At 39.8% G+C, this 22,551-nt stretch overlaps 2 protein-coding genes across 4 annotated transcripts in view; both read left to right on the forward strand.

The window, feature by feature from the left end:
- Positions 1-7,327, forward strand: part of CEP135 (centrosomal protein 135) — a 31,121-nt gene extending 23,794 nt beyond the window's left edge. Inside the window, exons 23-26 of the mRNA XM_054296041.1 lie at positions 891-1,093; positions 4,437-4,541; positions 4,904-5,062; positions 6,788-7,327. Of these exons, the coding sequence (XP_054152016.1) occupies positions 891-1,093; positions 4,437-4,541; positions 4,904-5,062; positions 6,788-6,809 (489 nt within the window). The 3' untranslated portion in view covers positions 6,810-7,327. The remainder of the gene's footprint in view (positions 1-890; positions 1,094-4,436; positions 4,542-4,903; positions 5,063-6,787) is intronic.
- A 5,849-nt stretch (positions 7,328-13,176) lies between these two features.
- The window catches only part of CRACD (capping protein inhibiting regulator of actin dynamics), a 127,287-nt gene continuing 117,912 nt past the window's right edge, over positions 13,177-22,551 (forward strand). The window contains exon 1 of one of the 3 annotated variants that reach the window (XM_054296036.1): positions 13,177-13,249. The gene's annotated coding sequence lies outside the window, so the exon portion shown is untranslated. Of the gene's footprint in view, positions 13,250-13,294; positions 13,518-13,689; positions 13,882-22,551 lie in introns of those variants that run through there. The other 2 variants (XM_054296039.1, XM_054296037.1) reach the window with 2 other exon arrangements.

The raw sequence follows: 22,551 nt of genomic DNA on the forward strand, positions 1-22,551 counted from the left end.
TGCTTTTAATAGGTTTTGGAGAAAATAATTGCTTCTTAGAGCAAGGTAAGTTAATTTACATCATTAGTTTTGTGTTTTTATATAAATTATAAATTCTGCCACACACAGATCTGTAGCTATGGGTTTTGTATAAAAAGAGGGAATTTCTTTGATTCATTATCACTGCAAAATGTTGCAGGTGTAGTTTTAAGCTGTACCACAGACAGATTATATATATATATATTTCTTTTTGATTTTTTAATATACTCAAACTTTATAAAAAGCAAATAGTGCACTTCTTATTTAAATAGTAAAGACCCTACCCTAATGGCTTCTTTTCAATTAAGAAATTTAGATATAGCTGGAATTCATTGAATATTTTGAAATAATTTTAAAAGTTCTAAATATTCATATTTTCTGAACGTTTTTCTTTACAGCTGATTTTGTCTTCATTTAGTGGCTTGGTCAGCCTTTCTGTGACTGTAATATTCAAGACCTTGCGAACAGTAAAATTTGTTTATATTCACAGAACTGAAGAGGAAAACAAGTATTCCTACATTTTCAGCAAAAGCCAAGAGGCTAATTGTGAGCTGACTTAGTCAAATAGAATGAAGTATAGTAAATACTATTTTTGCACTTGTGCAAAATTCTACTGTTAAAAGCCAGTTCATGTTCGAGGTACTCAATAATGCAGCTCCCAGTAAAACATTTGATAGATGTACAGCTTGAATAGTTTTAAATTAAGTACAGTTTAAAAGAATTGTAGGCTTTGCATTATTTTGTGCATTCAGTTTCCTATTCTTTTTTATGAAACTTCAAATCATTTCAGTTTTTGTAACAACTTTTCACAAAATAAAATTCTCTGTCTTTGTAAATGAGTGTATTAATAACATACAAAATTTGTGCCTTAGGTTCTAGGAGAATTAGAAGATACAAAATCAGAAGGAGAGTTGCTGAAAAAGCAGCTATCCAGTGAGAGACTTACAGTTCAGAATCTTGAAACGTTATTGGCTACTAGTAGAGACAAAGAATTTCAGAATCAATTAACATCCCAAGACAAAGATACCGAAATTCAGTTACTGAAAGACAAGCTGACCCTGGCTGAGAGCAAACTGTAAGTTTTAATAAATGTGTGTGTGTTATGTGGTTTGCAAAAGAACTATTTCTATGTGACAATACTTATTCACAAAATCTGGGTGTTTAGTTTGGCTGAGCAAATTTTTGCAGGAATGTCTTTTGGCCTTTTATGGCATCATTTACTTAAAGTTTCTTTACAGGTCTTTCATATTGCTTTGAATTAATCAGCACTTTGGTAGACATCAGTTTAGCGCAAGCAGTAAACTCAAACAGGAGTTCCAAAGGAAACATCCTCTACACAAAATTTCAACATGTGTTTACTGCTCACAAAAAACCCCAAGTATATTGAATTCATGGTCAATGTGAATTGCTTATCTACTGAAGATGCCTGTTGTCCTTGCTTTGATTACATAAATCATTATTACATTTTCACTTACATAATAAAGAATGAAGTCATAGTGCTTTAAAAAAAGCAAAAGTACTTTCGCTGCTGTTGATATTAACTGTTGTGGGAAAAGTCCTGTGTCACTTATTCCTTTGAAATACCAACTGAACTAAACCTGACACCTCCACTAAATGTGGCCAGCAACAACTTCTGCTGTAGATCTGCCTAAAGAAGCAATAACTGTTAGCAACACTTGTATATAAGAAAGACTGATCTGTTTGGAGCAATGAAGTTAAGAGAGGAGGTACTTTGTGTGTGTGAAATTCTCCTAAGGATACATCAGCAGGAACTAGTGGTAGCTCTGCATTAAATAGTAAGAAGGAGGAGTAGCAGCCGAGTGCAGATGGTAGTGAAGAGTTAAGTCAAAGCAGAATTTCAGATGTAGAAATCCACCCATTTAGTAAACACTAATGTAGGAAGAGAAAGGAAATGTGGAAGTTAATGGAACAGGCAATACTCCTCATGAGATGTGGCATATAGCCCACTTAAACTGTCTGGAACTTGGTGACACAGATGTGCAAGAAGTATGTTTTTGGTTGATTTATGTAGAGACTACAACTTGTGATAGCTTATGATGGTCCACCTCAAGCAGCAATGTTCTCAGTGAATCTGGAGATGATGACATTATTATTGCCCCTGTGCAAGTAATTGCTTCATGTTTTAGTATTCTAGATTTTTGTTTACTTGGGGAAAAAAATGTTAATTGCATACAACAAACATAAGCTAATAGAATGTCCTGATTACAAAGTTCAATGTGAAAGTTAAAAAATATAAATGAACAAAATCCAAAAAACAAACAAACAAAACACCAAAAACAAACAAGCAAACAAAAAGAAATTAAACGAGTTTTTAAATTAAATTGAATTTTTTTAAAGGAAATTGAATCCAGTTACTTTGTGTACAAACATGAAACTGTTTAACTAAGTACATGGTAATTTTTTTACTATTTTTTCTTTTGCACACATTGTAGGGTTCATTTGTTTTTTGTAAATGTTAATACTTGCAGTGTTAATAGGGTGAGATATTTGCAGGAAGAAGGAAAATGTTCTCTTGGAGGAAGAGTGGTGGCGTTGAATTTTTTTCCACTGCTTATCTCAAAGGTTCTGCATTTTACTAGGCAAGTGTTCAGGTGTGAGAACTAGTTGTGTATATCTTTTTTTCTACTATTTGGTTTGTGGTAGTTGTAGTCTAAGGAGCAGGAATTTTAAATACTCTCAGCTGTGACTGACGTATGTGACAATTAGGTTTGTGTCTTGCAAAATACAGAAATTCATTTGACTTGGCAGAATTTCAGCTCTAACTGACAAAAATCATGTGCCAATATTTTTGAATATTATTTAAAGTTTTAGCTTTATAGTACCTGTCCCTCTGTTTTATTTAGAAAACAGCACTGCTACAACCTCTGACTTTAGAAGGATTCTCAGAATTAAGTTTAACTTGTGAAGTTCTCCAGTGCTGAAATTATGAGTTGTGTAAGGAATAAGTAGATTTTACTTTGAGTACTGCATGGGTGATAGTACAGTAAATGAAGTCTTGGTGCTCTAGAGTGATTAAAGAATTAAATAAACAGAGAATACTAAATAGCTAAACTACTTCTTGAGAGCTATATGTATCTACTGTGAAAGAAACAGATATCCTCTGAAAATTGTGTATCATCATGTAAACTTGTATGATGATTACTGTGCATAAAGGGATTAAAAATATTTCTAAATTTTGGTGTGATTTACTTAATGCTCTTAATTTTGTTTAAATGTCATTGACACTGAATGACCTCAAAACTCACAGACTGTTTGCTTTCTTTCTTTATTTCACAATAATGTTATTGGGCCCTGAATTTTTACCTCCGTCCTGAAAGTATATGCCTGTCTTTGAAGGACATATAAACTATCATCAAGATGTCTTGTCCTTTGCATCTGTTCTCAACATACTGGATCAAGACACTCTAGGAATTTTACTGATGAATAGGGAACATGGGAAAAAATATTCTGCAGTTTTATTTGGAACAAATCTCTTGAGTAGCTTTCGTCTTCCTGGAGTCAAAGACCAGCGGGTGCCAGACAGGAAGTCTGTGACTGAGCTGGGAGTGGAACTCATTTTTCAGAACTCCAGTCAAGTGCTTTAGCAATAAACTAGAACAACTTTGCTTCTCCACAAGAGACTTTTGAACACTCCACCTCACAGTAGAAGACTGTATGGAATGACATAGCTGTCTAGGTTCTTGTTTATACGACTTATTTTACATGCAACAATTTATTTTTCTTCATTTATAATGTAATTGATGGTATTTTGCAACCAAGCATTGAATAAGCCAAGCTGATGATTTTCTGAGAAGTATATTAATCATGTTTCTGAAGATTTTCAAGGCTCCTTTTAATTTTGATTCTTGCACTTGAAACAGTTGGGGGCAAATACCAAGGGTGTAGTTAACAAGCTTTCAGACTCTGGGTTTTGCTGATCTGGTATTTGATTTAATACAATTTTTACTTAGATTTGGTTCATTTGTGTTCATGGCTAGCCAGATAGTTCCAGCCTACTTGATAAAATTTTTACTGAAGCCACTGTCTGTTAAGTTTGTAGCTTTTTGTGGGTATTTACTGCCTTTTTCTTCTTTTTTTTTTTTACACAATCTCAAATTGCAACAAAAACCAGTAAAGCAATAAACTAACTATTTAATGGTTTTGTCTGTTTTTATCAAACATGTTTGTGTTTAACTTTGTCTGAAAAAGAGCGTGATGTAGTCAGGATGTAGTGAGAGGCTTGCCAGCTTTTTGCTTCATTCTGGAACTTTAGGTTCTTCCAGAAACATTCTGTTGCGTTCATTTGGTTCTTGTGAAACAACATGTTCAGTATCTGCTTTTATCTTTCTCTAATTTCTCTAAGCTCCTAGCTGTCATTGTTGAAAGAAAACTTTGTTGCTTCTCATGATTTTTTTTAGAAGCAGCAATAATAGAGAGGTTTCCATGCTTCGAAGTAAAGTTGCACAGATGCAGACTGACACTGATGTTTTAAAAAGGAAACTGACAACAGAGCGATTTGAACGGTAAGATGCCGGTTTTTCAGTGAGTTGACTGTCCCTCCTTATTTCTTCTTTCTTACTTTTAAAACTGTCGCTTTTTTGAATAGTGAGGAATTTTTATGGAAACTCTGTTCCTCTTGTCATACAAAATTTAATATTTTAATCTTGAAAAGTGATTAAAGAAAAAATTTTATACAGTTACTGAATTTCTTCGTAAGATTTGTGAGTTTACCACTGCTTCTAAAAATAAAAAGAAATTAAAAATGCCTTCTCCTGGAAATGAAAAAAATCCCTTCTCAGGAATTAGAGTGGAGGGGCTTTATGAGAAAGGGAGACTCTGTTAGGTTCCTTGGCCGTGGTGCAGTGGCGGGTGCTGTGTGTTGCAGGGAGCGCGCGATCCAGGAGATGCGCCGGCACGGGCTGAGCACGTCCTCGCTGCGCGCCTCGCCCCCGCTCAGCTCCACGCTCAGCTCCACGCTCAGGTCCCCCGCGCACTCCCCGGAGCGCGGCGCCGCCAGGACAGCTGAGCACGCTGCAGCTGAAAAGTAAGTGATTGGAGTTAGCAAGCCTTTCCTGTTTAAGAGTCAGGTGTAAACTGGTTCTGAATAATGCCTTTGTGATTGTATGAAATTGTTGCACGCTTCAGATGTTCCTAAGTTCTGCTTTTGCTGTCTCTCCTACTATAAAATATTGATTGCGACCAATAAATGCAAAGTGCTCTCCAAAGACCATATAATATAATGGATTCTCCTTCCTCTTTTTCTTAATGGCCTTGCACCACCTGACAGCTTTCAAATATATGTTGCCTGCATATTACTACCATTTATTATATCCAGATATACTTTACCAGTTTATTATTGAATATAGTTATCTCCAAACAGTGAATGGTTCATATTAAGAGCAATGCCATGAAATTCTCCCGAGTACAGCAATGAAGGAAAGACACTCCAGAGAAGAGCCCAACTAAAATGCATTTGAACCCTAGACTAGATGAAACTATCTCCAAAACAAGTGCATAAAAATAATTAATGTATTTTTCATTATTAGTGCTTGAATCTATGAATGTCTAAGATCATGATCACTATAGTCCATAAAAAAGAAATCAAAATCGGCCTCTTACCTGTTTATTTTCACTGTCGTGTTTGTTCTTTTAGAGATCAGTTTTGGTTTAGATGATGCCAGTTATGTGTTACAGGCCGGATTATTGACTGCATATCCCACCTGTCCTATATTGAATAATAAATTGTAGTGAAAAAGGGAAGGAGAGGAAGAGATAAAGAGTGATTGTTGTAGGAAATATGTGTGGTGTGACAGGTCATGAATCTAACAGATTTTAAAGTTTATTTTTGCTGGTAAATACATATGGCTTGTTCTAAGCTTACTTTTGTTAACAAAAAGACAGGTTTCTTGAGAACTGAGCTCAGCCTGGCATGAACCCACACTGTCAGCAATTTTTTTCTTCTGTGAATTTTTGGGTAAAGCAAAAAGTGGAAACTGTAGTAAATGAGGTACTGACAGTGGGGATGAAACAGCAGATATGCCTTTGCTTTACTGGTGAGCCCCTAGGCATACCCTGTTATGTTGCAAAATGACATTTTGACTGAGGTGATGACAGATAATATATTTCTGAGGAGTGTCATCAGTAGAGAATTGTCTTTAGTCTTCCTTGCTTTACAGTGAGTCCGGAGAGCAATAAAAAGTCCAGTTGCTGTGCTTGGAGGATACCATGTAGTGTACTATTTTTATGTAATATTTGTATCCCTAGTTTTAACAATGTCACCTCTGTACCATATCTTACCAGAAAATACCCCATTTTCATGTAGTGTGTATTTTTAAAGAATGTGGTTTTTGACAACTGAATTCACATGCAGTTGTTATGTATCTTGCCTTTTAAATGTATCAATTACAGTAGAGTGATCTCAGCAGAGCTGTTACCATCTTTCATCCTTCTTGTTTATTCCTTCTTGGGAGCTTACCAGAGTGAAGTGTACTCTGTAATTACTGTTCTGCAGTGTTACAGCTGTCTCTCTCTGACCTGATTTCATCTTCTCAAGAAATTTTCTCTTCCTCCTCATCTCATTATTACTTTTGTAAATTATTTTAGCAATGGGGCAGTGGCGTAGAGTTTTAAGTAATATGCTAATAGTTGATATTTGGGAATAACAGAAGACCATCTGAGGAGGCTAAATCTAATTACTACTTTTTATCCTAATATTAATTTGTAAAATATAATAGTTACCTTTATTCTGACATCTTTTCTTTCTCCACAGAAATGTGACCATCAAGGAATAACCAGTACTTGAGTAGCTGAAGCATTACCTTGTTACAAGGACTTTTTTAATATAAATTATGAATACTTGTATTTTACCTCTGTTTACTTCAAATCACTGATTACCTTTGAAACCTCTGAGAACGGGTGAAGTAATCAACTTTGCAAAATTCTGCTTTCCCAACTGGCAGGAGTGACTGACTTTTTCTGGCTGTTTGACAGGTTTTGTATCAAACCTGGCTAAGTTTTCTTACTTTTTTGGAAACATAATAATTAAAGGAAGGAAATGAGTAATGACTTGACAATCTCTTGTTTTCATTTTTCTATTTTATTCGTTTGCTTATCTCATAAGATTGGAGAAGTTTTTTCATCTTAATGTGTGCTAACATAGAATAACATCCCCAACTGTGTTAAAAATGCTGAGCCAGTGTATGTTTTCTACTCATGATGATTTCCTATGTTTGGGTTTCTACCAAGTGTTTTCTGTTTTCAGGTTTTTCTTAATGGTATTTAAAAGTATCAATTACCTATTTTGTGAATGCGTTTTGTTTACAATACCTTTTCTTAATAAAAAATTCTTTATTACTTTTTCTATCAATCTCCCTTACTTTAACCTTTGTGTGAAATTGCATTTTAAATATCCCCATATTTAATGAAAAGTGAAGAGAAAATTTTTTAAAGATGTATTGAAATACTTTAAATATTAAAAAATTCTCAAAGTATTTTATATTCGAACTTTTGAATCATAGCTGGAGATGTTTTTCAAATTTTGGTGTTAAAAGCTCAAAGCAACCTGGAATCATTCACACAGTTAAGCTCAAGCTGTTATAGAGGTGACACAGGACTTTATGTTGTGACATACATATTAGGTAAATGAAGTGAGAACTAATCTTGAAAATATCTGGGGTATTTAGCAGAGGAGCATTTCAAACTCAGGCTTTGAATTAAGATGCAGCGAGGAACATAGATTTTTCTAATAATTACTTGCCAGCAGGGTGATATGGTGTGTATTCATAGGAATTACACAGAGCACTAGAAAAGGGAGGATGCATTGCTGCACATCCTTGCACTGGCCAAAATTTCTGCTTGCCCAACAACAATAAAAACCTGTGATTACCAGCATCTCTAAGGTGCAAATAACATATTAAATAACATGGGGAAAAAAATCTTTTATTTGCTTAGATTTTATCTAATTTGCAACAAGATTGTTCCACTTAAAGTTTACGAAGAATATTGTGTTAACTGAAAATATTGTATCATATATTATGTATTAAATTTTACTGATTAAAGGCAGCTTAGAGCACCAATTCAGAAGTGCCTGAAAATACTTGTGTCACTTGAGGTTTCTCAGCCATGTGTATTCATGGTGGGTGCATCTTACACATTTTACTTTCTAGGTCTTTCATTTGCCAGTTACACGAGTGAGGAGGATTTTGTCTCTGTTACTTACCTATTAAGAATGTTTGTAATTAAGTCAGTAATTTCCACTGATGATAATTGGTGTTAATTATTCAAGTAGATTTAGTTAGGAGGAGAAAACTCATGTCCTGCACTTGATGTCTTCAGTGGTGACTTTTAAATATCCTATTTTGTAAATAAACCCTTTTAAATTGGAATTTTTTTTTTAAAGCTACAGTTCCACTTTATTGAAAACAGTGTATTTCATCTTACTGAAAAATGCATATTTTGGCATTACAATTAATACCATAACACTTCAATTAATAGTAATTCCTACATAGATATATAAATTACAAAGAATTAGGGCCTCATTGAACACAGATGTTATAATAAAATTGGTATTATTGGGGTGACCAAAGCCTGTGCAGATTTCTAGTATTAAAACATTAATATTCAGGCTGTAGTATAGCTGTGAATTTGTCTTCTTGTTACTATTATTTTATATACATTTATATAAGCAACTAGAATAAAACAAAAGTAATTTTTAATCAACTTTGCTTTTAAATCAAGTATTTCTATTAATGAAGTAGAAAAACAAGCACAAATTTGTGGAAGATTTAAATTCATGGACTACTGCTTGTGCCATGTATGAAATGAGACTTATGTGGGCAAGATGTTAATGTGGCTCACCTGGGCTCTGCTCCCAGAGGCTTCCCTGCTGTTCTCACCTTTGGAAGATCAAAAACACCCTTGGCTCTTGTGTGTAGTCCTCAGCTGGGGTGAGTTACGGGGGGAGTGAGGGAGACATGAAATCGTGATAATACTCCACATACTCAAGTTGTCTGCAATTGGGATGGGGGGAAAAAACAGCTTTAGAGAAATAATAAAGGAGAACAGTAATCATTGCAACTGTTTTTCTGCAAAGCAATGAGAGTCTAGCATCAGAAGCAGGGGAGTCTAGAGATAATAAAAGGACAGGTGTTTTCAGTTTATTAAAACCTGAATTTCTCAACTAAACATCATAATATGGTTTTGAGAAATCCATAAAATTAATTGGTTTTGGGGGTTTTGTGTCTTACATTATGTCCCTAAAATTTAGGTAATTAACCTAAAGATAAGTAAATAATTCTAGGGTTCAGTTGGGAAGCCAAATTTGTTCTTTTTTTGTCACCCTCAATGGAGAAACACTGATATTCCTGTGTATTGATAATTAAAAAAAAAAAAAAAAGCTAAGATGAGAGATTCAGTCTTCCATTTTAAAATGTTTTATACAGAATTTGACATGTATATGGCAGCCTGACCTAGGCAAATGCTGTTACTCCTTAATGAAACCTGCAGATTTTGGGGGGGGTTAGATCATTCCTTGGGAGAGAACTTTGGACTTCTTTGTCTTTGCCAGCAGTGTAAGAAACCAGGGGTGTGTGGCTTTGGTATTTGAAATGAGCCAGAGGTGCAACTTTGTATAAAAAGATATTCCAGTTTCATTTCATCCTCTGACCCTTCATAGGCCACACAAAGATCGTAGTAGCTGCAGCAATATTAATTCCTGGACCCAAAGCCTTACCATCCATGCTGCACTATAAATGGTGTGGGGGAGAGAAAGCCTTGATGCTGTGAGAGCACTGATGAGCAACAGCTGAAAGGTGTCAGGGGCTGCACTGCTGCCACAGGGCTTTGGCCACAGAGGCAGAGAACCACCCCATCCATCTCCATCGGGCTGCAGGGTTATCCCTGCCCCAGCACAGCAGCTGGGCTGGCACAGGGGGCTCCAGCAGATCCCCTGCCCACATTTGGGCTGTCGGGGATAGAATGTAAGAAGATAAAGATAGTGCAGAAGGCAGTCTCACACCTGAGGAGTTGCAGCTGTACCAATCACCAAAGATTAGGAACAGGCCTGCCCTTAACAGGCCACAGCTGTGTCCAATAAAGATGAGTGCTACAAAAGAGTGGGTTAGCTGGGTGAAGAGAGAGATGGAGGTTGTTGGCTGTGATGAAGATGAATGAATCAGTGCTGCAAGGAGATGCACATGAGAAATCACCAAGAAGGTATGGGAGATTTGCAATGAGATAACAACATCGGGCTGCAGACATGGCTTGGCCAAGGTAACCAACTCCCAGCATACAGTGTCTTCCATCAGGCTCCCAAGACAACATGGACATGGCTGTTCTTGGGAAGTGTGGCAAAGAGCCCAAAGATGATTAAGGGTTTGGAGCATCAGTCTGAGCAAGCTGGGGCTGTTGAGCCTTGAGAAGAGAAAGCTCAAGGAGGGGAACCTGTTACACACTCCTCCATGTGTAACAGTAGGTGGGAGTAAAACATCTCCTCTTTTTTGGGAGAGGGGGAGGTACAAGACTGAGCACAAATTGAAATACAGGGAATTCAAGTGAAGCATCAGGGGTTTTTTCCCATGGAGGTGATCAAACAGTGCAACAGGCTGCCCGGAGAAGTTGTGGAGTCTCCTCCACAGAGGTATTCAAAACCCACTTGGGAACAGTCTGGACAGCTGTAGGTGACCCTGTTTTGAGCAAGGGTTTGTTGCACAAGGCAGTCTTCAAAGGGGCAACAACCCTGGGACTGCAGGAAATTTTCCTACAATTCCCCACGGTGTGATCAGGGAAGTGCTTGCCCAGCTGTGGGGAAATTGACACTATCTAAATTATGATCTTTGAGATTTTAAAAATTACAAATATAAAAATAATTGCCATTGTTTTGTCTCAGTATTAGTTGTATCTGTGTTAGAACTTGGGCGAGTTTCAGAATTTATCATGGTGGTTGCCTCTCCCACCTGTGTGTGCTGCAAGCTCAACATTATCCGAGCAGAGCTGCCCCAGCAGTGTTGTCAGTGTGTCCTTTACCATTTCAAGGTGATAACCCAGGAATTAAACTAAGTAGAATGGCATGATGGAAAATAGAGGAGGAAGGGGGAAATGAAATTATGTTAGCTTTTTCTCAGTTTAAATGCTCCTGAGCAGGGATGGCTGTATTTTCATGAATACAAACACAGAAATGAGTTTCAGCATGGTTACTCAGCTGTGAGTCAGTCAAGGTCTGCAGGAGCAGATACTGCTCTTCAGGGAGATTTTCACTGAGCTTCTAGTCCAGAGGAACCCATTGACATCTGAACGTGTCTTTATGGAAAGACATGTGTGGATTGCTGGACTATAGCTGTGTCTGCAATCTTTATCTGTACCCATTTGCTTTGCATAAATCCATAAAGATGCTGAATGGAAGGAAAGGCACTCCCGGCTTGCTGCTGGCTTTTACATGGACTCCTTGTGCCACCTAGTGGACCTGGGTCTGTTCCAGTGATCATGGCACATCCTGGAAAGGTTTGGGTTTCTTCACAGAAATTCTAGATTTTTAATATTTCTATAATAAGATATACTAAACCTAAAGAACGAGACTTACTAATAAAGCTATGCATGCCTGAAGCCCGTTCATCATTTGATGAATGAGATCTGTGATTGCATGACCTTCCAGAAATTGTTGGTTCTTAAGGAAAAAAAACCAAAACCAAATACTTATTTCCTGCTCCAGGAAAGTGAAAAGTTTCACCTTTGCCAACAAAGGTCTGATGTAATTGAGCAATTTGATCGATCTGAAGGAGCTGGCAAAAGCTGGATTCACCTCTTTCCTGGTGGATACTTTTGAAGTTTTCTCTCTCTAGCACCCAATTCTACCTCTTAAAAATGTGCAAGTGCTCTGGAGAGCAGTAAAGCCTAACATGGCAAAACCCCTGAATCTTTTAGGGGATTGCTACAAAATTCAGCTCTGGTAATCAAGGTGCTTTGTGTCTATATACTTTGGTTATAAATCCATCCATACATATGTAACACTTAATGTTAAAAGTAGCAGTCAATATACCTAACAGCAGTCTAAATAGACCTGGTGCATGAGCTTGAACTTCTTAATTATCAGTGCCCTGTAGACTGTGGCTTTAGTAGTGATGGGACTGAACAGACTGTGCCTCCCAGGGCTTGTGTGATTAGTCTTCTCTAGAAGACTGCAGTTGAAAAAGTGATTTCTAGCAATTAGTGTTTATTTGGAGTCATAGATTGGTTTTTCTCACAAATATCACTTGGATGCAGGAATTCACTGAGCAATAGCTCACCAAGGAGTGGGAGAATATCAGTTAATGCCCACCTAAACTTATATTCCTCCTTTAAAACCCCTGGTATCGGCCACAGTCAGAGACAAAAGAAAAGGGGAAGATGATAGCTCTTTGGTCCAACCCAGCATGGATCTTGCCTTTTCTTTTAAGAATATCAGAAGCACCACTTCTGACTGGATCAAAAAATTAAGGAGCAGACAAAATCTAAAGCTGCAAGGCTTTTTTCCTCTGGAGACCACCTGAATCTGGAGGGCTGGCTAACAAAGCACATCTGTATCAGTGATGGAGGATCATGAATTGTGTGACCAATGTTGGTTCCAGAAGTGGAAGAGCCTGGATGGGACTAAGAGCAGCATGTGCTTTTACCATGTTCTCCCTGAGAAGCTCGGGAAACAGGTGTGCAGCACTGGTAAAGCACAGAGTGCTGAACTGGAAGAGTGGGGCCCCAGAAGAGCTGATACAAATACTGGATATAGGGCTATAAGAAGGAGGCTGATTTCTGTGCTGGGGGACAGTTGGTTCTGGTTTTGTTCCTTGCAGTTTCTCCCATTTTTCAGTGAATTAAGGGGATAAGTATTTGCCTAGCTGCAGCACGGGCTAGGCGCTGGGTTCAGACTTTGATCTTGCTGGGACAACCAGCGGGGGTTCAGAGTGCGGTGCACCTGGAGCTGCGAAGCTCTCCTCCTCGGGCAGTGCAGCGGTGCTGGGTCCCGGTGAATGCGGACAGACCCGGCTTTACCCTTTCGGGGCCAGCAGCAGGGGCTCGCTGCGGGATGCGGGGGGGGCCGGGATGCGGGCGCGGCCGGGGCGCGGCGCTGCGGGGCGCCCGTGAGCGGCGGCGGCGTTGCTGCCATGGGGCGGCCGCGGCGGGGGCGGCATCCGACGGGCTGGGCGGCACCGCGCCCGCAGCAGCCGCCGGCGCGTCCTGCTGGCAGCGCGGAGCGGCAGCACAGGTAGGACCCCGCGCCCCACCCCTTCCCCCGCCGCGGTGCCGGGAGCGGGAGGGAGCCCCGCCGCAGCCCGAGCTCCGCCGCCTCCCGCGGGGCTCCGCATCCCGGCCTCGCCGTCCCGGGAGCGTCCGCCGTGCGGGGCTGTCCCCGCCGCTTTGTGCTGCCCGCCCTGTGCTGCATGTGCCCCTTGGCTCGGCAACGCCAGCGGCCAGCATCGCAGGGGCAGGAGGCTGCGCCGGGAGGACGGCCAGAACCCCCCCCCCCCCCGTAAGTAGCTCCCTGGCGCTGCTGGGCTGCCTTTGTTCGGTGGAAGGTGTAAGGAGGCGTGCGGGTGATTTTCGGAAGGTGTCACTTCACTGCTGCCGCGGAATTCAATGGCTGGGCTGGTTCTCTCCGATTCCTTCTGCTTCCCCTTTGTTAGCGGTTTCCCGGGGAGTCCTGTATTGTTTCAGCTTCACTGAAAAAAAGCAGGAGCTGTCAAAGAGATGACTTTGTTCCCTGCGATGCTTCTCTCGAGCAGCATCGCTTTGTTCGCGCTCCCGTGAGCCATTTGTCACACAAGTGCCGCCGGAGCAAGCGGGCTGCGCTCCGGGGCCGCGTCCCTCTGCCTTTGCCCTTCCCAACAGCTGGAGCAGGTAAGGCAGAGGTAATGGCATTCACACGGGAAATCCATCTCCTCAGTCAGAAAACGTCTGTGTCAGCGGCAGAAATGTGTGTAACGCGCATCTTTTCTATGTCACGGAGGGATTTTTAATGAATGACCGTTTGGGGGTTTTTAATTAATTTTGCTGGTGTTGCCACTAGTCAGTTACAAATCTGGCTCTCCGTAGCTGTAGGATGTAAAACCGTTGTTACGTCTCTGCTCTGTAATTTTAAGTGTAAAAATGCCCAGTTAAAACACAGTTCAAGGAGTAAATAGAGACCTAGAAACCACAACTGTGCATCCTGAAAATTTAATATGCCTGACAATAATGGCACTGAAAATGATCTGCTGCTGGGGGGATGGGACCATGGAGAAAGGGAAGAGTAATTTGCAACCACAGGCCTAATAATAGATATTCTGTCGATAATAGATATGTAGATAGTATAATTTATTATCTTCCCAAACACATTTTCTGTACATACCTTAAATGTTATTGCATTAAAAGAGCTCTTTTCTTAGACTCTGGGTTATTTAAGATAGCTGATAGCAGTAACATGTTTTAACAGATTAAAGATGATAAATTAGAGCCAGAACTGACTTTTATTTGGTATTTAGTAATGCATGCTCAGTAAATTCCCGTCACTGAAATAAATCTAATTGCACCTTGCATAGACGATTAAGTCTTGTAACTGTACCAAAACATTAATCAATAGGCGTAAATGTTATCATGAGTTTCTTTAACAAAGCCATTGATGCTGCAGTAGCCAGCAGTTTTGTGTATTACTTTCTTTGGGTGGTTTGAATCCAGGTCAGGAATTCATCAGACAAATTCAACCCTTCCTTGGCTGCTATCAGTTTATCAGGTTAGACATTGTGTTTGGGGTTGAATATTTCATTGCAGCAATTATCTTGACTTGAACATTGTGAAGTGTATTGAAATTTTATATAAAAGTGATTTGTACATTTGTTTGTCCTGCAGTTGAATAATTGCAAGAACTACTGTGGAAATATTTGTTAGTAAATATGGTACATAGCAAAGAGGTTGCTTCTGCTTGGTATTGGGTCTACTTTTCTCCAACGGGAAAATTTGTCTTAGTGCACCCTGTTCTAAAATTAAGGGCCATTTTCAAATACCCACTTGGGCAATCCTACATTTTAGAGAGAATTGCTTCACACTTACAATAAAATATTATTTTTTGTTTATATACTGTATAACAGAATTTTTAAAAAGTGCACTGGTTGGAAACACAGTTGGTCTGAAGCATGAATGGCTTGCTGGGTCCTGTGCTAAGACATCAACTTTTTTCTTTCTTTCCCACACCCCCCTCAAAGTTTGTTCCTTTGTAGGTCTTATTTTGGTCTGTTGTTTTGTGAGGTTATGCAGGTAATTTCAGAAATTCCACAAATTTCCATTTGTGAAATGGAAAGGCATTTGGTTTTTTTTTCAACATACAGTTCCTTGAAACCTTAACAAAATTTATTAACTACTAAAAATACTGTTTGGCAATCATATTTCACTTTAAATACAGATACTAAAAAGCAGCCGTTTTGGTTTCACACTTCTGATTACAGCAATAAAAATAACTTTTGCAGTTTCTTCTGCTTGGGCTCTTAGTCACTCTGAATAGTGTTTTGCCAGGTATTTCAGTCACTGAAAATAGATTAGTCTGTTACTAAATTAGTTTAGAGTTATTTCAGTATTCCTATTATAGATGTGTCAGGTAAGCTCTTTTTAAATAAGAAACACACGGCATAATAAGTGTTGAGTGAAATGTGATGATGAATTTATGAATATGAATATATTTGGTTGTTGTTTCAGAATGAAATCTAACAGAAACAGAATTTTATACAGTGTTAGCTTGAATGACTATGTTTTGACTTTTAGTCCTCACAAGCCAAGAGACAAGACTTTTTTCATATTCTGAATTATTCATATTTGAAAATTGCTGAATCTGATTGTTGAGAGGGATTTTTTTCCCCTCCCAGAAAATCAATGCAGTCTTTATTCCATAAAGGCCCAAATAAGAGAATCATGGCAAAAATGGATAAACCTACTATTGGCATGTTGGAAAAGTACAGTAAATTTTTTTGGAATCGACAGACTCAGGGTGATGTAGTTGCATAACAGCTGCCATCAGCATGATATAAATGTTGAGATGCTCTAAACACCTGCATTTTGACATGGAGCCAATGTATTTGAACAAGATATAATAAAGTTTTATAAAGTGTACTGTAAAATAGAATTAATTGGTGTTAAGTGATATGATAGAAGGCAAACTAAACTTACAGGGTTAACTTTAATTACATTACTGCTTCTACTGGAGGGGCCAAATTTTTTTTATCTGTTATTTAAATTAGTTAGTAATGAATAAAAATTGTGTTTGTTTCCATGGAGACTCCATGAGTTCTGCCTTTAAGGAACAATCAGTTGTTTTGTAGACCTTACTCTTATTTTTTCCCCATCGTTTCCCGAAGGAACTTTTACTCCTTTTGACTCTCTACATTACACAACGTCTCTCTTTATGAGCTAAAATATCTTTTGTCAGAAGAACACAGCATTTACCCTTGCTTCACATTCAGCATTTTCACGTATATTGGTGAAGCCTTACAAAGAAATAAAATTGACTTGTAACAAATATTTTTAAATTGATGCTGTTCAAGACCGGTGCATCACATGACCCAAATCACAATGATTTGGTAATTAAGTTTGGTGGGAAGAAAAATGTAGAGATCTTGCTGCATATTATCCTGGGTAAGTGGCTTACAGTGCTGTTTTGCCACACTTTGAGTGGAGCTGATTCAGATGCCAGTACAAATGTGTAAAGTACATCAATATATTTTTAAATATAGTTCAGTTTCCTCTTTATATATGTAGGCTGTGTACCAAATTATGGGAGTAAAAGTTTCATGCCTCTAACAAGGCCATTTAAGAAAATACTGTCATATGCAGATGATTTTAGTGCATTTAATTCACATCCCAACATTGCTTTGAAATGGCTTATTGTTTTGATGCTAGGACGTGTGAAAGCTTCAGTTTCTTCTCCATTGTTGCCTTGAGAAATAACAGGAGGAAAATGATGGAAATAAGTAAAAACTTTCCTCGCACTTCAGTGTTTGGGAGTGCAAACTGCTGTGCATTTTGCTGGCATGCTTGACCATCTCTTTCATTACTCAGCATGTTTTGAAAGTCAGCTGTCAGACTGGGGCAGCTTCATGAAGCAGCTCAGTCCAGTGATTTGTGGTAAGGCTTGTGTGGGAGGATGCTGCACGTTAAGGATTATGTTTACTGTTAAGTTGAAATGTGGAGGGAGTGTGATGAGAGGAATTGAAGTGAAATGAACCGTACCAAATTCTGACTTTCATGTTGCTCTTCAAAGAAAGTTGATTTTCTTCAAAGTAACATGCTGTCTTTCTCCGTGGCTTTTAAGAAAGCTGCATTTGAAACTTCAGCACAGAAAAAAAAAAAAGATACAATTATAGTGATCTGTGGAACAGTTTGGGCCAGATGAGAAAAATAGTGATAGGAAACTCTGTGAATCTGTATTATCTTTGAGTATCTGTTGGCACATATGTGAGATAGTTGGGTTGAGTGGATTCATCTGCCGACAAAACCAAAGTGCCTTCCATGTTGCAGAATCTCTTTTCTTTTGCTTATAGCTTTGGCAAATTTTAGCCATGTGCTCTGTAGCTCGTCACACATATTTGTGACTCATGCCAATTTTCATTGTAATCATTAATTAATCAATAATTAGATGAGTTATTTGGCCTTGCTAAAAAAATCCTAATACTGTTCAGAAACATGGTACTGCTCTGTTTTTTAGCTAGGCTCCAGATCCTGCTAAGTCAGTGTCCTTTTGTCTGATCTTCATTTTTACTGCCTTCATGAAAGTCTGCCCAAATTTTCTGTCCTAAGTCTACAAAATGCTAGTCTACAAATAAAGTTATAATACTAAGTCCACAAACAATTGTAGTTTTCACATACCTGTGAAAATTTTAGCAAATAAAATGAGAGATTACATGTTTATTCAACACCCAGTGCTACAGAGTATTTTTAACAGTGACCTCAGGGGTACTTGCCTATTTCTGCAGTAGCAATTGAAGTGGCACTGTGGCTATGCTGGAGACAGAATTAAAATCAAGGTTTTCCAACAGGACAAAGACATTGTAGTTTTGAACTGTATAAGGAAGGGATTGGGCAGTGATTCTTTGGAAGAGCTTTGGTTTATGGTAGATTACTCAAATTGCTGCTGCAATAAAAGCAAACATTGTATGGTGATACATAAGATAGGACAACAGCATGGAAGACAGGAGAGGTCCTCCTCAACTGTAACGCCATGTCCAGGCAGGCTACACACTTCAATAAAAAAGTGTACGAATTGGAGAGTATCCAGAGGAGACCAATGAAAATAATTAAAATATTTAGAATATATGACTTATGAATGAATGCTGAAATGTCTGGAGTTGTTTCAGCTCAAAGAATGGAGACTGTCATGGTTAACAAGACATCATAATTTTCTAATGTCACAAAGGTGTTGTGAAGCAATGTTTTACATGCCTGTGCCCAACCAGATGATATGTAGTGGGCTCAGCAATAATGAGGTTGAAGCAATAGAATGGATTACTGAGTTTGGATTTTCATGATTTTAGCATTGTAAAACACTGTTTGAGTATGAATCAGGAATGACATAAATGTAGTTGAATTCTTTCTGGAGCAGTGTGGTGGAACAGATTACTCTTTGAGCTCTCTTGTGGTCTGCTTGGTCTTGAACATCCGTGCACCCTGGTGTTGATCAGGTTGTACCTTGTTCCCTCATCAGTGCTGCATGTGGCACATTTGTCTGTGTGATGTCTCCAGAGTGAACAGGGTTCTGAGCAGAGCAGCTCAGAGCTTTGCTGTGATGTCTTCAGTCGGATCAGCTCTGGCATCCACTCCTCTCTCCTTTCACAGTGATTCCTCTGCTGGCGCTTGGGCAGGAAGTGTGAGGGAGGAAAGTACCACGGGATGCTGCAGGAGCCTGAGATCCAGCTGGCACGGGGAAGAGCAGGCTAGGGGGGCACGGGTACAGATGTCACAAGGAACCCAGCTAGCAGGACAGTACACGAACGTGGGACGTGATGGATGTGAAGAGGAGATAAGGGCTGGGGACAGGTGACTGGGACTTGAGAAAGAGCAGGATACAGAGTGAACTGGTAAGTGGGAAGTTGGGTTACTGGCAGGGACTCCAGTATAACAGAAGCCTTAACAATCGCAAACTAGGTTTGACATAGTAAGAAGACAACAAAGAGCCAAAGGAGATTAATTTAATGACTGGGAATGTTATGTTGGAGACTATGGGACAGAAGTAATTAAAAGCTGGAAGAAAATTGCAGAGTCTTTCTTCCTAAGGTTACTCTGCCTTCTAAATCTTAGCATTTGTGCTTTAGGAGACCCATCGTAAATGATTTCTTGGTCTTTTCAAGTGGAGAATGACCACATGTTACTCCAGAGATCAGTGCTGGGAATGTAGAGACTATTCTGTACCATAGTGGTCTTAGGTGGGTGAGCAAAACAAAAGATGTAAAAGAAGCATTTTTCAATTTATTTTGGTTTTCTTGTGTTTTTTTGTTTGTTGTGGGTTTTTTTTTTTTTTGAGATTGACAAGTGAAAGAAAGGAAGTCTCAGAACTTCACAGAGCTGTCAGAGTTGTAAGTTGCTAAGAGGAAGAAAAAAGTAAGCTGATTTTTTGTCCTTTCCGGATCCTGTTCCAGGCTTGGTAGATGTTTTGCAGTAGCCTACGCCGGCCCATCTGGGGGCTATGATGCTGAGCAGTGCCATACTGCTCTCAGCCCTGAAGCTTTGGCAGTCATTGCCTCATCCACTGCTCATGTTTGCAGGAAGGACAGACGCCCTCAGCTCATACAAGTGGGTTTGATGTTCTTCCCAAGCACCCTGTTCCAGCATTCCCTGCTGACAGCGCAAGGGTGGGCTGTACTGAAGAGCCCTGCTGTGTTTTTTCTGGCAAGTAGATTAATCTTTCAGCCACCCACACAGCCTGCTGAACACTGTCACGAGCTGCTGGGATCTGGTAGCCTGACACCAACACCTGATATCTGACAAACTGTGTGCTTCGGGTTATTGTGTTTCCTTGGATGGGAGGCCGGAAAAAAACAATGTAGGTGAGCTTGGGAGCACACAACTGTTAATCCACATGTGAGGGTTCCGTTTGGCCCAAGGTACATCCCCTCGTGCACCTGCCTGCTGGAACCCTTTCCAGCAGTTAAAGGACAGGTTCCCAATGCCTTAAAGTTCCCCATTCCTGGCACTCTTCAGGAGCCTTTCCTGACAGAGGCTGCACCAGTAAGAGGCAGATGGGCTGTAAGCCAGAAGGGTCACTGAAACAATTCTTTCTCAGCCCGAGTGTTTTTGTGGGACTATTCTATATTGTCAGGGTGAAAGAGAAGCTGAAGACCCCTTTGTGGCTCTGACAAGATGTCAAATGCTGTTGTTTGTCATGCAGAACTGTGACAGTGGCATTGGTTGCTAGACTGCATTTTTCCTCATTTTATCTGCACTGTGCTTATTTACAAATTGCAGCTTGTCTGGTTTGAGAAATCACCTTTGTAATGCCCTGGCCCACTCAGCAGGTTTAGCAGAAGGTAATTTGATTCACTCTGGGTGATACATGGGAGAAAGAACAAAATTCTCAGGGAATTTGACAGCAAATTTTTAGTTGCAAATTTTTGAACTTTCGGGTAGAAAAATGTACTTGGCAAATTTTAAAACAACATCCAGAAAAAGTAAGGCACTTCACAAACTTAGTAAACTTTAACTTGGTGAACTGTAACTTATCCAGACACAACAAGGCATTAAGGCATTGAGTGGTATTTTTTAGTCTGGTTTTCAGTGTATTTTGGGAAGAAACAAAGAAAGCAAGGTATATAATCACCACCTTAGGATCCAGTGGACCATGCCAGCTCAGCACATGTGTTACTGTCCTTTTTTTCTGCTCTGGTCTGCTGGGCCCTCCCCCAGGCTGTGCTTTAGTGTTTCCTGGATGTGGCTGGCATCATTTTGGGGCTCGCCACAGGTCGTGAGGTCAGGCTGCTGTTTTGGACCAGACCAGAGGCTGACTAAGGCTCAGCGGGGTTGGGATGTGGAGCAGGGCATTGTTCCACTAACACAGAACTGACTCTGTTCCCCCAGCACTTCCCATTTCCCAGTAGGTTTGAGACATTTAGTAATTTCTCCAGTTTCCTACAACCTTCACTACTGCAGTCAAAGGTTTTTTTTTTTTTTTTCTGACGAGTTTGTCTGTAAAGCCTTTGATGTGATCCCTCACAATATCTAGACTGGGAAGAGATGGATTTTTGGGGGGGGGAGGGCTAGATGAATAAGGAATGTGTTGGACCGTTTAATCCAGAGTCCTGATGGGCATCAGTGACCAGTGGTGACTCTCAGTGGTCCATATGGGAGCCAGTGCTATTTATTGTCTTTGTTAATGATGTAGACAATAGGATTGAATGTAGTCTCAGCCAATTTGCAGATGACACCAAGCTTAGTGGTGCTGTTGACACACCTGGACGGTAGGATGCTGTCCAAAGGGACCAGGACATTCCAAGGGGGCCCATGGGAATCTCACACAATTTAACACATCCTAGTACAAGGTGCTGCACCTGGGTCAGCACAACTCCTGGGTATCAACAGAGGCTGGGGATGAACAGATCCAGAGCAGCCCTGCTGAGAGGGACCAGGGGGTGCCTTGGTGGAGGAAAGGCTGGACATGACCCAGCCATGGGCACCCACAGTCCAGAAAGCCAAACATGTCCTGGCTGCATCCAAAGCAGTTGTGGTCCCCAACACAGGAAGAACATGGACCAGTTAGAGGAGGGCCACTGAGATGACCAGAGGGAGAGAACACTTCTCATACAAGGAAAGACTGAGACTATTGAGATTGTTCATCCTGGAGAACATCAGGTCCAGGAGACCAAAATTAGGTCTCCTGTCTTTGGAGGGACCTAATTTTGGCTTTACAGAATCTGAAGGAAGGCTGATGCTGTAAGAAAGATGGAGAGGGACTTCTTACAAGAGCTTATAGTGATAGGAAAATGGGAATGGCTTCTGACTGAGAGTAGGTTTAAATTAGATATTAGAAAAAAATCTTTACTGTGAGGGTGGTGAGGCACTGGGACAGGTTGCCCTGAGAAGTTGTGGATGCTCCGTCCCTGGAAGAGTTGGATGGGACTCTGAGCAACCTGGTCTAGTGGAAGGTGTCCCTGCCCATGACAGAGGGGCAGGAACTAGATGACTAGATGATCTTTAAGGTCCTTTTCTACCCAAGCCATTCTTTTAGTCTCTTACGTGTCCATGGAATGCGTGAATGTGCATATAAGGCTATATACCTTAAAGAAACTCCAGTTGTTGCTGCAGTGACTTTCCACCTCCATGTGTTTTCTGTGTACCTCTGCATCCCTTGAGCTAACCTGAGTTCACATGGTCCTAAATTCTGTATCCTCCACTTTTTATGTGCCTCAGTTAGAAGTTGTTGCTAATTTTAATAACTTCAATCAAATCCAATTAATAGAATTGCTGAACATCATAACTGACTGCAGTTAACAGTTGTATTTTAAATGTGTTAATAACTACATAGCATTAAGTAGTCTCAAAAAAGCAAGTGTAGATCTT

The sequence above is a fragment of the Melozone crissalis genome, unplaced genomic scaffold, assembly GCF_028551555.1.
Source record: "Melozone crissalis strain CALT ecotype California unplaced genomic scaffold, PUWL_Pcris_2 ptg000006l_1, whole genome shotgun sequence".
NCBI lineage: Eukaryota > Metazoa > Chordata > Aves > Passeriformes > Passerellidae > Melozone > Melozone crissalis.